General features: G+C 38.6%; 1 protein-coding gene across 1 annotated transcript in view; it reads right to left on the bottom strand.

The window, feature by feature from the left end:
• Positions 1–10,190, bottom strand: part of LOC134205516 (tektin-3-like) — a 93,844-nt gene extending 83,654 nt beyond the window's left edge. The window contains exon 1 of the mRNA XM_062680799.1: positions 9,862–10,190. Coding sequence (XP_062536783.1) covers positions 9,862–9,966 — 105 coding nt within the window. The 5' untranslated portion in view covers positions 9,967–10,190. The remainder of the gene's footprint in view (positions 1–9,861) is intronic.
• Between the last annotated feature and the right edge of the window lie 2,238 nt (positions 10,191–12,428).

The following is a 12,428-nucleotide window of genomic DNA, read 5'->3' as shown; positions in this document are numbered from 1 at the left end:
CAACCCGTTCTTGAGTTAAATCGTCAGGAAGGGAATTTAAACTCGTTTTTATCATATAGAAGACTAGCAGACCCGACGAACTTCGTTTCGCCTAAAATTGATTATTTCTCAAGTTATGCAGAAATTTTTGTTTCATTTGTATGGGATGGAGTGGTCTCAAACCATCTTAAGAACCTTCCCCGGCCCCAAAAACCTCTGCGTACAAATTTTCACGCCGATCGGTTCAGTAGTTTCGGAGTCTATAAGGTTCAGACAGACAGAAATTCATTTTTATGTATATAGAAGAAGAAGAAGATTATTATTAAATACATTATATGCAATAAAGTAACTTACAAACGAGTTTCACCTAAATTCACAAGCGGCTGGTATATTACCCACTTCTAAACTACACCTTCTCAAAAAAAAAATGTTTCCCAACTAGGTCCACCTGGATCGAATATCATTGTTTTCACAAGACGATCCACAATTAATCGTAGGAAGCAAGTGCGGTTGACTACATCGGCAACACGAACTCACGAAGGCGCAGATGCTATCCAGGAAGTTGCCGACATTTTCCGGCAAGATAGAAGAATGGCCGATGTTCGTCAGTAACTACGGGACGTCGACGAAGGCTTTTCCGATGTAGAAAATTTGGCACGGCTTCTAATAAAATAAAATAATAGAGACGCTGCAGATGCTGTATGGGCGAGCTAAGCGATTGTTATTTTTTTATTCCTTTATTTATTTGATAGGCACTCTGTGTTACTTAACCGCTACTGTGCCGAGATCTACTGTGGTATTCTGCAGCCAGAATCCACACAGAATCTATTTTTAGATTTTTCCATTATTCATTGTTGTTGTCGTTGCTGGTCCATCTCGTCGTGAGTCCATTGTGTTCGTTTTGTCCATGTCGTGTATCCAATGATCGTTGCATTGTCCGGTTGCCATTTATCCGGGTAACGTTGGAGGAATGCCTCCGAGAAGAACAAGTTGTCAGTTCGTCATCAGGCAGCCGTGACGGTGAGGCGTGCACCCCAATATGCCACCGCATAGGCTGCGCATCCAGCGACTGACGAGGTTTTGGTGGAGGGGCTGGGAATCGAACCCATGACCATTCGCTTGAAAGGCGAACGTGTAGCCAACTACGCTACGGGACCCCCCCCCCCAGCTGAGCGATTGTTGAACATGCTGCTTGCGAAGTGCGCATTGCAGTGCCTCCAAAAGTAGATCACACTTAAAATAAATCACCGAATTCGGTAAAATTTTACCGAAATCTCAACAACAGCAGAGTTTCATAGGCTTCGGCGTGATGGTGCAACAGCTCGCTGACCATCTAGAAGCACCAGGGTTAACATCGCACCTTGTGAACCCCATGCTTATTCAAGAGCTGATAGAGAAGCTGCCTGCAGGGATGCAGCTGGAATGGGTACGATACCGAAGGAAGAGCAAGGTGGTGACGCTGCGAACGTTGTCAAATTTCCTGTCACGTATAGTGAAGGATGCAAGTGAAGTGGCTTCCTACGGAGATGCATCCCGGTCCGGAGAGGTCGGTTCAAAGGATGTGAACCCGAGATGCAGAGCAAGTAAAGAGTGTATTTACGCGCATGACGCGGCGGAGAGTATAATTTCGAGTTTGCCCGCGAAGGAGAGAAGACCGAACAGAGGCTGTGACAGAGTAGATCACCAGATCAAAAATTGCGAGAAGTTCCGAAGACTCCACTACAGTGAACGGTGGGAAGCGGTTCGCAGATGGAAGCTGTGCCAGCTGTGTCTGAACGAGCACGGTGCTGCTAGTTGTAAGCTAAACAATCCGTCGCAACATTCTTCAAAGAAACCATCTCTAAAGTCGAAAGGAGTCGCCATGGACGAACTAAGAAGAAAGCTCGAGCTGCTGGAGGAGCAAAACAAAGTATGGCGGGCTCAACAGCACGAACATGAAAAGAGAATCCAGCTGAATTACGAACGCAAGTTGAAGAAAGTGGATGAAGATTTTGAGGCGGGTGCAGTGGAAATCAATACAGAATTTAGTGCCAGGAGAGAAGCAATAATACTTAAATATAGCAGGAAAAAAATCTCTGAAAAATCGGGGAAGAAAGAACAAAATTCTAACAGTGGCAAAACAAAATCACAAGATGAATTCGATAGTGCATTGTGTTTGGGTGCCGCAGTTTTTCATAGTAATACATAGTAATAGTGAGGATAAGGAGCGGGTTCCGAGCGGGTTTTGGGGATCATGTGGAGCCCAACAAATGACGAATTTTTCTTTTCGACTAAGCTCAGGAGCAGCTGCCGACAAAAAGGATCGTGATGAGCTGCGTGATGAGTTTCTTCGACCCGTTGGACTACTTTCCGTTTTTACGTTATATGGGTAGCTGTAGGTCTCTGGCGAAGCGGATGCGACTGGGATCAGCAGATTGACAATTCTCAAAGTGGAAGGTATTAGCGCGGACAGTGTCATTCTCCATTCAACTCGGTTTATGGCTGCATGTTGCCAGCCTCGCAGTCTGCGGAGAGTCCGCTAATCGTCTTCCACCTGATCGATTCTTGTGCTAGTCGGATCGTTGTCGATGGATGGTTCTTCCAACAGCTGTTGCAGCTCGTGGTACATTCGGCTCCTGCTTATGCACCCCGCCATAGATTCGCAGCAGACTGTTAAGGTCACTCCTCACGGGATCCAAGTTTCAAAGCACTCGCATTTTCGGGGGCACACCACTCGATATGGAAGAAACGCATAACTGTCACTTTTATTATTTCACGCATGCTGCGACGCAGCAAAACTAAATCAACAAAAATGACAGTTGTGCGCCGCCTCCGTATCGAGTGGTGTGCCCCCGAAAACGCGAGCACTTTGAAACTTTGATTCCGTGAGGAGTGTCCTTAATTGAGCTTGCTGATGTCTTATCATCTTTCTCTTTCAAGCGCATAGGCGGGATAGGATTTGTTTTCATCGAGAAGCTCTATTCGCTGCTGTATGAGAGCCTGCTTTGGTCCGTTTTACAAAATTCGCATGAACTTTCTTGTTTCGGCTTGTGCGCAGCGCAAATAGCAAAGAATTTATTTTGATCACCTGTTGCTCGAAGCCTTGAAAGTGTGCTAGCTTCTAATAGGGTAAAAGACCCAATAGTGGAGGCAATAAGCACGCGCAACCACTGTTTTATCACTTACATCTAAGCGATACTAAATACTGCATTTCACTTACCTTGGAGGTGTATCCAAAAGTCCATAAACGCTATTTTAAGCGAAATATATTCTGGTCGCAACGTAAACTATCACTGCTGCTTAAAATCCATCCTCCAATTATAAAATGTTCCAATAGTTGCGGTATTTTTCAACTCGTGTTCCTATAGTTGCGAATCCCATTGTTTTTGTATGGGACTCGCAACTACAGGAACACTACCGCAACTATTGGTACAAAGGTCAAAAAAAATTTATTTGAGGATGATTTACTGATTTCAACGATATTGCTAAACTGTTTTAGTTTATATTGTATGCTGACAGTTCAACTTATTGATCAACAATGTGGGTTGCTATGTTTAATCTGTAGATTCCCCAAAAATTACACTACCGCAACTATAAGAGCATCCACGACTATCGGAACTTCTACCCTACTGATTCTTTGGTGTTATACTTTAAATTGGAAAATGGAAAATTCCACCTAGAGCATCGTTTTATTTCATCAATTAATCATGTATTCGATTGGCTCGCATGTGCGATACGACGAAGTGTGAGAAGAACATACGTAATGCGCTTTAATGTAAAAATATCCTATCTCATTACCGAAGTGAGTCCAGATAAAAATGACGTTTGTAACTAACAGAATACATTATCCTAGGATAATCGTGTACATGCAGAGGTAATTTTGGTCTCTAGGAGCATATAAAACGCAAGGGCTTAAAGGGCTTGCAAAGACATGCTGGGTTAATTTCCGTTTTGAAGTTCTTTTGAATCTGTAAATATTACTCATATTGAAGATGGTACATTCTGAATGACAGCATTCGTACTCCATCCGACCTCGTAAAAAACAAAATCACCCTTAGAAACATGACAAACTAGAAAACTACAGGAATCTAAATGTGATGGATAAGACAATCGTGAAAGAATTGCAAGAATCGCTTAGAAGATACCTTGGAACCTGCTGTTTGAAATCATGATTCTTATGATTTCTTGATCGCAGTAATAGACATGTTAACGCAGAACATGCACTTCCCAACATGTAATTAGGTTGGGATGTACCATGCGTCTCCATATTATTTTATGCTTATATGCTGTTGAACAGTTTTCAAAAACCCTGCCTATCGTTATCCCTGGGAGGCCCATTTTTGACAGAAAAACACTCATGTGGATATACAGATGTCAGAATAATCTAAGTTACCAAATTAGCTAAACATTTAGGAGGATTTTTAAAACTGCAAGTAGGGTTTCTTACCCCATTCCCGGCCTAACATGCGTACGACTGCATTATTTAATTGATATTTATGACAGGAAGCAACTTTTTCTGAAATTTGTAGGCTGTATAATACTGCATTGGGGTTCACTTCTGCTTAAAAAATAGCTATACGTGCTAAATATCGTTCAAAGAAGCTTTTATTTGATTTAAATGAACGAGGTGCAGCACTCATTTCAGTCATAGCGATTCCCAATCCGGCATACAAAAAACCAGTTCCCGGCCTAAGCAAAATTTCACTCAATCTATCAACATTTTACTCTCATTCTCTCTCGGGACGGTAGAAAATGCGACGTAAACAAAAATATGCACGTTCCACGACAACAAGATGCCAGTTGGTATTATTCATAATCATTTTTATTTGGTTGAGAAGATATATAAACTCATCCAAATTTCTTCCAAATACTTTAAAACAATATTTATTTCACCTTTTAAAATCGAGAGAACTATAAATAACATGATAACGTCAACATATTAGACAATTTTCGTATTAACAATGAAGGATCATTTTTATAATCCTGGCCTTTTGGCAGCACGGTGCGGCTAGAAGTTCTTGCGCCGAGGTGAATTTTTGTTCGGTTTGTGAATACATTTTAAAATGTATTCTAGTATGTTTAAATAAGTTCTAGTGAAACGAACAAATAAGAATAATTGAAGTGCGGGTGTTTAGAATTATGGTATGGTGATTAACAGCTTCATGCAATGGTTGTATCGAGCACTGTGACGATTTTCAGGTAGGTGTTTATTCGATAATACCGTTTTGTAAAAGTGGAAAGAATCACTCCGGCTCAGTGGTGTGGCATCGGAGAGTGAAATTTTGAATTCTACATTTTTATTTTCTGCAATTGAATCAATTAGGAGTAAAACAAGTGATAGAAAAATATTGAGTATTGTGAAAAATAAATGGGAGACTTTTTAAAAATTATCAACCATAAACCTACGACTTCCAAACAGTTTAAATCATTAGTTTTCTGTGCAGTGAGCCGGGAACCGGGTCCATAGGCCCAAGTAGTGATTTACCCTATCATCGTTTAAGCAAAAGGGAGCAAAAAAGTCAAAATTTGAATCACTTTAATGAGCATTATAAAAGTACCATTCGTAGTTGCTACTTCGTGATTGACTAGAACTTGGGAAATTGTACACAGAACTAAATGAATGAGACTTGGAAGTAGCGATAGTATCATTCTAAATTGCTCATGCTCAAATGAGCTAATTGACCAACAGACTTGGTCAACCCAAGTAACATTTTCAGTTTTATAACGCTCTTGAAGACCATAATTTACTCTACAATATTACTTATAAATCCAACATGAAGCCAAAATGTTACTAGGGAAATGACCTGTTCGGCAAACGATACTTTCGGTCAATTGATCAGTTCGGACATTTTCGGCCGTGTAGTCTCGGTAATTTTAGTCCGAGAAATTAAATTACAATACTCACATATTAGTGCCAGTTACTAAGTTGCGCTGGTGTCAATAGCCTTCTCCAATGAACTGGCTTCGACTGTCTCCCGTATGAAAACCTTTATTTAAGAATTGCTTATGAAATCATTATCGTTTCACCTATAAACCAAACAACAAGAGAGTTATTCCTGATGACAAAGCATGGATTTTCCCGTATTACGGTAAGAAAATATAATTCTTTCTTTATTAGCCATAATGTCCGGTCGGGTATAGTGTTGCGTGAAAGGTTTTTGATCATTTTTCGCTTAACGTCGTTCGGAACTTCATTGTTGAAAAATGCGAAGCATACGTTTCGTTCATTAAGATAATCCAAATGACGCAACAGCTTTGACTTGGCGGCCGATGTTATTTCCTCGTCAATTTCTTTATACTTTTCTAGTGAATTCAACAGCATAAATTCGTTCCTTGGGGCGATGATTGCAAAATGTGCCGAATACCAACCGTGTAAATATATTTTAATAATAAACTGGCACATTCTCTCCAAGCCCCTCTGCTCTTCTGCTTTAAGCGCGAATTGTCCTCTATACAAATAAATCTTTAAACTGTAAATTGGTCTAGCCATCCACCGGGCACGGTGCATTGCTCCTACAATAGCACATTAGATCAGTATTAGAATTTAAGTTTTCTAAAAACAAGTTATTAGCTTACCGGGAGGCTTTACTTTGATCTTCACACCTTGGTACTCGTCAACGCCCAACAGAAAGAGTACAAGCAGCAGTAATTCTTTATAATCCGCGCGTGAATATATGTATATCTAGCAGACGAGCAGCTTTCTCGTGGAAAATTATTTTCTCATTTTCTGAGAAAAAGAAAGTTGGCCGCTTCATATTCAGTATTATCAATACTTCTCCAGGATTTTTGAAATTTTTTTAAACAAATTGACCTCCGGACCAGTTGATTTTTCATTCATTGCTGTTTTGAATGCAGACTCCAGAATAAGTTCGTGGATGTGGTGGCGGCATAGGAAATGGAGTGAATTGCGATTTAGTTTTTTCTCTACAAGTACAACTGCACCATTATGAACTCCTGAGTTTGATGCAGTTGTGTCATAAGCTATTGCTTTTATATCAGCTGTTATATTCCATTTTTCAAGTTCGTCAAAAACACTATCCGCAATATTCTTCCCTGAACCACTTTCAATGCTTGGAATCTCAAGGAGCTGTTCATTTCCGTTACCTGAGACTGTAATGGCCAGTCGTTCTTCTGGTTTCTCGCTAGGACCCTTTTTTAACTGTTTAGTATCAATGTGTACTACTAAGGCATCACCTGAAACAAATTTTTCCTTTTGTGTGTTATGTATGGTCTTGCTGCTCTACAACGGTTTATATTAACAACTTGCTCTCAATATGTTTAACAAACATAATAATTACCACAACACGATGTCTGCGAACTGAAGAGTGACTGGTGGAGAAACGATCGGTATCAAGGCCTAGGTCATTTACACTAGCTGTCAGGAGAGCTGCTGCTGCACTATCGGACACCATAGTTCTGTCTAGAATTGACATTGTTCCATCGCTCCATGGAAATAATTTCATCTTCTTGGGACGTGGTTCCACGAATTCATCGCCCGATACATCTTCAACTTTCGCGTCATCATTTGATTCATATTTTACTGGATTGACTATAAACGTTACACGTAATACAATTAAAGGTTTGTATACGAGATTTCACTATATTTATTTATAAATCTTACGAAAATCATTGCGTTCAGCTATCCTTTTCACAGGCTCCGCCTTCGGTTGTACCAACAACGTTTGACAAGTTCAGTTACTAATATCGAAAACATTTTTTATTTTTTCTTCCCATCTTTGGCGCAATTTGTTGAAACATTTTCCCTTTCTTTTATAATTCATTTGGTATTTTCTCCAGTCTGCATAAAGTCTTTTTACTTTCTCTCCGATATGCCACGGACGCTGAGTTTGAATATTTTCGGCATTATATTTTTCAGAAAGTAATTTTACAACACTTTTGCAGCTTTGTGCGACGCTCTTCTTCTCTTTCCGCAGGTAATAAAACAAACACTTGAAGTACGCTTCTTGTTGTAGGTAGCCCGATCCTGTTGAGGTTGTTATTAACCAAACCAACGCCAGGCACTTGGACACTTTTAGAAACCTCCATTTTCCTTGAAAAATGTTTAATGACAACTCGGAATCTGTTACCAGGCATACTAAGATTTTACACTGTGTTGCTAAACATTAATTACACTATGTTGTTCTAAACTAAATGGAAATACAGATAGTGGATCTTGTGTCCTAATTCATTTTATGAATATAACATTAGGTACATTATAACATAAGTCTCAATATTCCATATTCCATAATGGACACATTGCACATCACCAAATTGCTCAATTACATTCGGCAACAGTTTTGTCACAACTTGCACAAATTATAATGTGCCACGTAAAAATACCCCCCCAATTAAGCAAACGGCAAAAAAAAATAGTTCTATTTGCGCGAGTCAATATCCGAACATTTTGATTGTCAGCCGAGCACCCTACCGCCTGAACCAAACACGCTAGGTGTTGATGTAAGACGCTGTCATAGAACTACATTCTACCAAGGCAACATCAATGATCGCATTTTCTCAAGTGCAAAATAATTGATGATGATCATTGAAAAGCAATGGCAACTTGTTGAAAAAAAAAGTTTGCCCTCGTTCGTGTCTTTGTGGTATGCCACCCAATGGAGCAAATTAAACTACACACTTAACTCATTTCACCGTATTCGGTAAATTTTACCGAAATCTCAACAGCAGAACTGTTCGGTAATTCATTTTACAGATTTTTTGTAATTTTTTCCATTGTTCAACTGTCAAAATCACCGAAAATCAGTTAAATTATTTACCGAACAGTTCTGCTGTTGATATTTCGGTAAAACTTTACCGAATTCGGCGATCTATTTTAAGTGTGTATGAATCGACTAATTAATTTTTAACATTTTTTTCTTGGTAACTAAATGAGATTTTATACATGACTGAGCTAAAGCGAATGTGAGACTGCAACTTCTCGAGTAACTTGGCCCAAAAATAAATCTGGATGTAGATTGTATAAGCAAAAATTCAACGAAAAATATCGATTCATTGGAATATTGATGGAGGAAATCAGTTGAAACACATACAAGATCTCCTCCAATTGTTAAACAATGTTCTAGAAAGTGGTCGAGGACAGGCATAGCTTTCATTTAGAGGTTGTTGCAAAGCATTTCAATCTGAGTTATGATTTTTTCAAGAGCGAAAACATGTCAAAAACACTAAATCGATTTGAAGCACACCAAAATTTTAACCGAATGAGCTTAAATTTTCACCAGAGGTCTATCTTACCATAATAATTGTGAATACCAGTTGACCGGTCGACTTTAAAAAACTTTTTGAAATTTGAACAGATCTAGTACTTATGCCTAGCGTTCTTATACCCAACGGGGTATACTCATTCATCAATATTTCTATAGACTATCGCCATGGCTTTCTGTCTCCTGGTTTCTGAGCAATGAGAAAGCGAACTTTATGAGTAAGGTAAGCTCTATCGCCTAGGCGAATTTATGGATGATAATTGCAATTGTTGATTTTTTTCGCAGTTCAAGAGATTGTGTAAAATTGCCAAAAATTGAGAAGAATATAAAAGCGCAAAAATCACAAAGTTATTTTTTTGAATATTTTCTCTCTTTGTCATATTTTTTCAACAAATTGTAGATTAAAGTGCAGAGATTTAAAAGCAATTCAAAAATTTCGCGAAATATGGAAGCTTATCAAATATTAACGTTTTTAAATTTCAAAATTGCAATGCTAAAAAACATATTAAATCAAATTTTCATCTAAACTCGATGTTACCATCTTCCCTTCATTATCTTATCTTATCATCGTTTTATTACTTCCTGATGCCATCATCTGATTCAACCATTTATCTGTATCCTAATCGGCCTTCATTAGGCCCATAGACGAATATTAATCCTGAAAGCACTACAATCGTCATCTTACCAGTGGCACACTTGACTTCCGACTGGAGTGCATGAAAGTGTCGGCATGGAGAGTCTGCGAGGATGGATACGCGTCATAATCACTGGCTCCTTCCCAGCACAGCATTATCGAGCCAGCTCGGCCACTAGCAGCTAGTGGCGGGCTCTCTTAGGAGCTATAGGGATTTACACTCCAGCACACACCACACTACGCTTAACTGCAAACTGTTCGTTACATTTGCCGCCGGCACGCCACCATCGTACGAGAATGGATCTTGTATCGGAAGTAAAATCGCAATCGCAATCACGTTCGGTTCGTACCTTCACGCAGCGAATCCCATAGGCAACTGGAAAGGGCTTATCATGTGCACTCGAGCCACCAGCTGAGGGCCAGCGTTGGTTGGTTGGTTGGTAGGATGTTCTCGTAGGTATTTGCACAACTTGAGCAGGTATTAGCCAAAGAACTGGAACACCGGTGGCGGGACGACCGTTGTGGGGAAACAACAAGACCTGTAACGATGGAGAGCTTTCGTGTAGTGTCCCAGAATTATGAGCTTTGTTTAGTATTCGAGCGAATAAGGAGATTGAACGAGCATGATTATTATGTATGTTGTAGTAGCGAATATCATGTACAAAATGGAACATAGCTTTGTTGGCTGATTGAAGAAAATTATGGAAACACTTGTAACTAGGGTAAATTACTTCACAGTGGACCCCCTACTAGTAGTGGTTCATGTTTAGATCATAATGATAATTTTCCTGGAATGAATATCCCACCCGTCGATTTCCAACAGGTGAAATTAATTTACGTTCAGAGTTTACAGTTGGGTAGATGAGAACTTCTTCAGTTGAGTGGTAAAGCGACTCAATTCAAGCACGAGTCACTGAGGTCGAAATACCTGTATACATATACATATGTGATGTTACAATCACTAATTAATTGTCCTAAGACAGTTTAAAAAATCCCACCAAACAAAAGGTCATCAAATAACTTTTTTATTTTTACCCAATTGCTTGCAGTGAATTCTGTCACATTCTGACATTCTTTTCCTATCAAGGAATCGGGCATATTTATACAGAGTGTTTGGCTAAACACTTTGTTACACTATTCAGATAATTAAATCTACACTTGTACAATGCATCACAACTGCAAAGCAGATGTTCCGAGGTTTCACGTTTCACGTTACAGAAACGACAAATATTATTCTGAACCTAGCCAATATTTTTTTAAAAATGATATCTACTCGGGCAATGTCCAGTTATTAGGCCAATAAACGTGCAAAGACCTCTCTTTTTGAACTCCAAAAATTCTTGATTACTGAAACATCATGAAACATAAGAAATCAGACGTTTAAATGATCGAATGTCTTTGGTGAAGCCTTTCGGCCTTCTTTGTCACCCTCACTTTGTATATTCATATTCGGCTGAACAATGATAAAACGAATTTCCGAATGAATATCAATCAGTGATTATTTATTAAGATTTCGTAAACTTATAAATATCTGAAAAAGTGAACACTCATATAATGATTTAAAAAATTATCCACATAGTTCTGACCCCGATGTTCAACTGAGAGACACTTTAAGTGCCAAAAGCCAATGCAATCAAGACTAATTGTGTTCTTTTTCGAACGCAGTGACTATTCTCATCACCATTCATTTGAGTGAATCTATGAAGAAGAAAACCGAGTATAGTAGTCATTCTATGCTTTGAATAAGGTACACTGGGGGAAGTGGAAAAAGGGGGTAAGTGTAAAAATCGACTCAAAAAATTGAAATTGTACATACTTTACAGTTTTTACCACATCATAACATTATGCAAGAATATACTTTGATGCTCACACTAATACTATGTTGAAAGTTAACGCTAGAACTGTAATTTTAGGTTTCGCGAAAAGTTGATTTTTGCAGTCATAAAATCAATTCTTATTTGCACCAATTGTTCTTTTTTCAAGTGAATTTATATCACAGGTGACCATTATAATACAATTAAACTAATCTCCTTCAATTGGTAGTGGTTTGTACCAAGAAAGCAAATAATTTAAAGATTTTACACTTACCCCAAGTGTCAAACACTGCGGGAGAAGTGGATAATGTTCTAATTACGTAATTTTTTTTCTTCCCTTCAGGGTTTGTTTCGATAGCTGTGAATCTTAATCTGTTCCTTCTTTGTTATCATTGTGATTCCAGCGGTGATTGGACTCATATAAATGTGAAAATGCCTGATAAATCCACCTATCGGTATTGATGCCTTTCACATGTTTTACATATGAAAAAAATGTATAAGAAAGTTAAAAATAGCACTTATAGGTAAATATATTGTATAATTCACATTAATTTTTATTCATAACAAGTTTCGCCGTTGAATGCATTTTTTTTTGCGAACAAATTGGTTAAGGACAAGTGCTTAAGAATAGCTGATAATTTTGTACGTGCTTTGCGTACACACATACATACAAACACGCACATACAGACATCATCTCAATTCGTTAAACCAAGTTGATTAGTCTATAACCATGTAAGTCCCATTTTTCCTTTAAAAAGTTCATCTTTGGGGCGAACATATAGACTTTACGTACACTAAGTGTTC

Source organism: Armigeres subalbatus, chromosome 1 (genome assembly GCF_024139115.2).
Source record: "Armigeres subalbatus isolate Guangzhou_Male chromosome 1, GZ_Asu_2, whole genome shotgun sequence".
Classification (NCBI taxonomy): domain Eukaryota; kingdom Metazoa; phylum Arthropoda; class Insecta; order Diptera; family Culicidae; genus Armigeres; species Armigeres subalbatus.
This window is presented reverse-complemented; position numbering and strand designations above follow the sequence as displayed.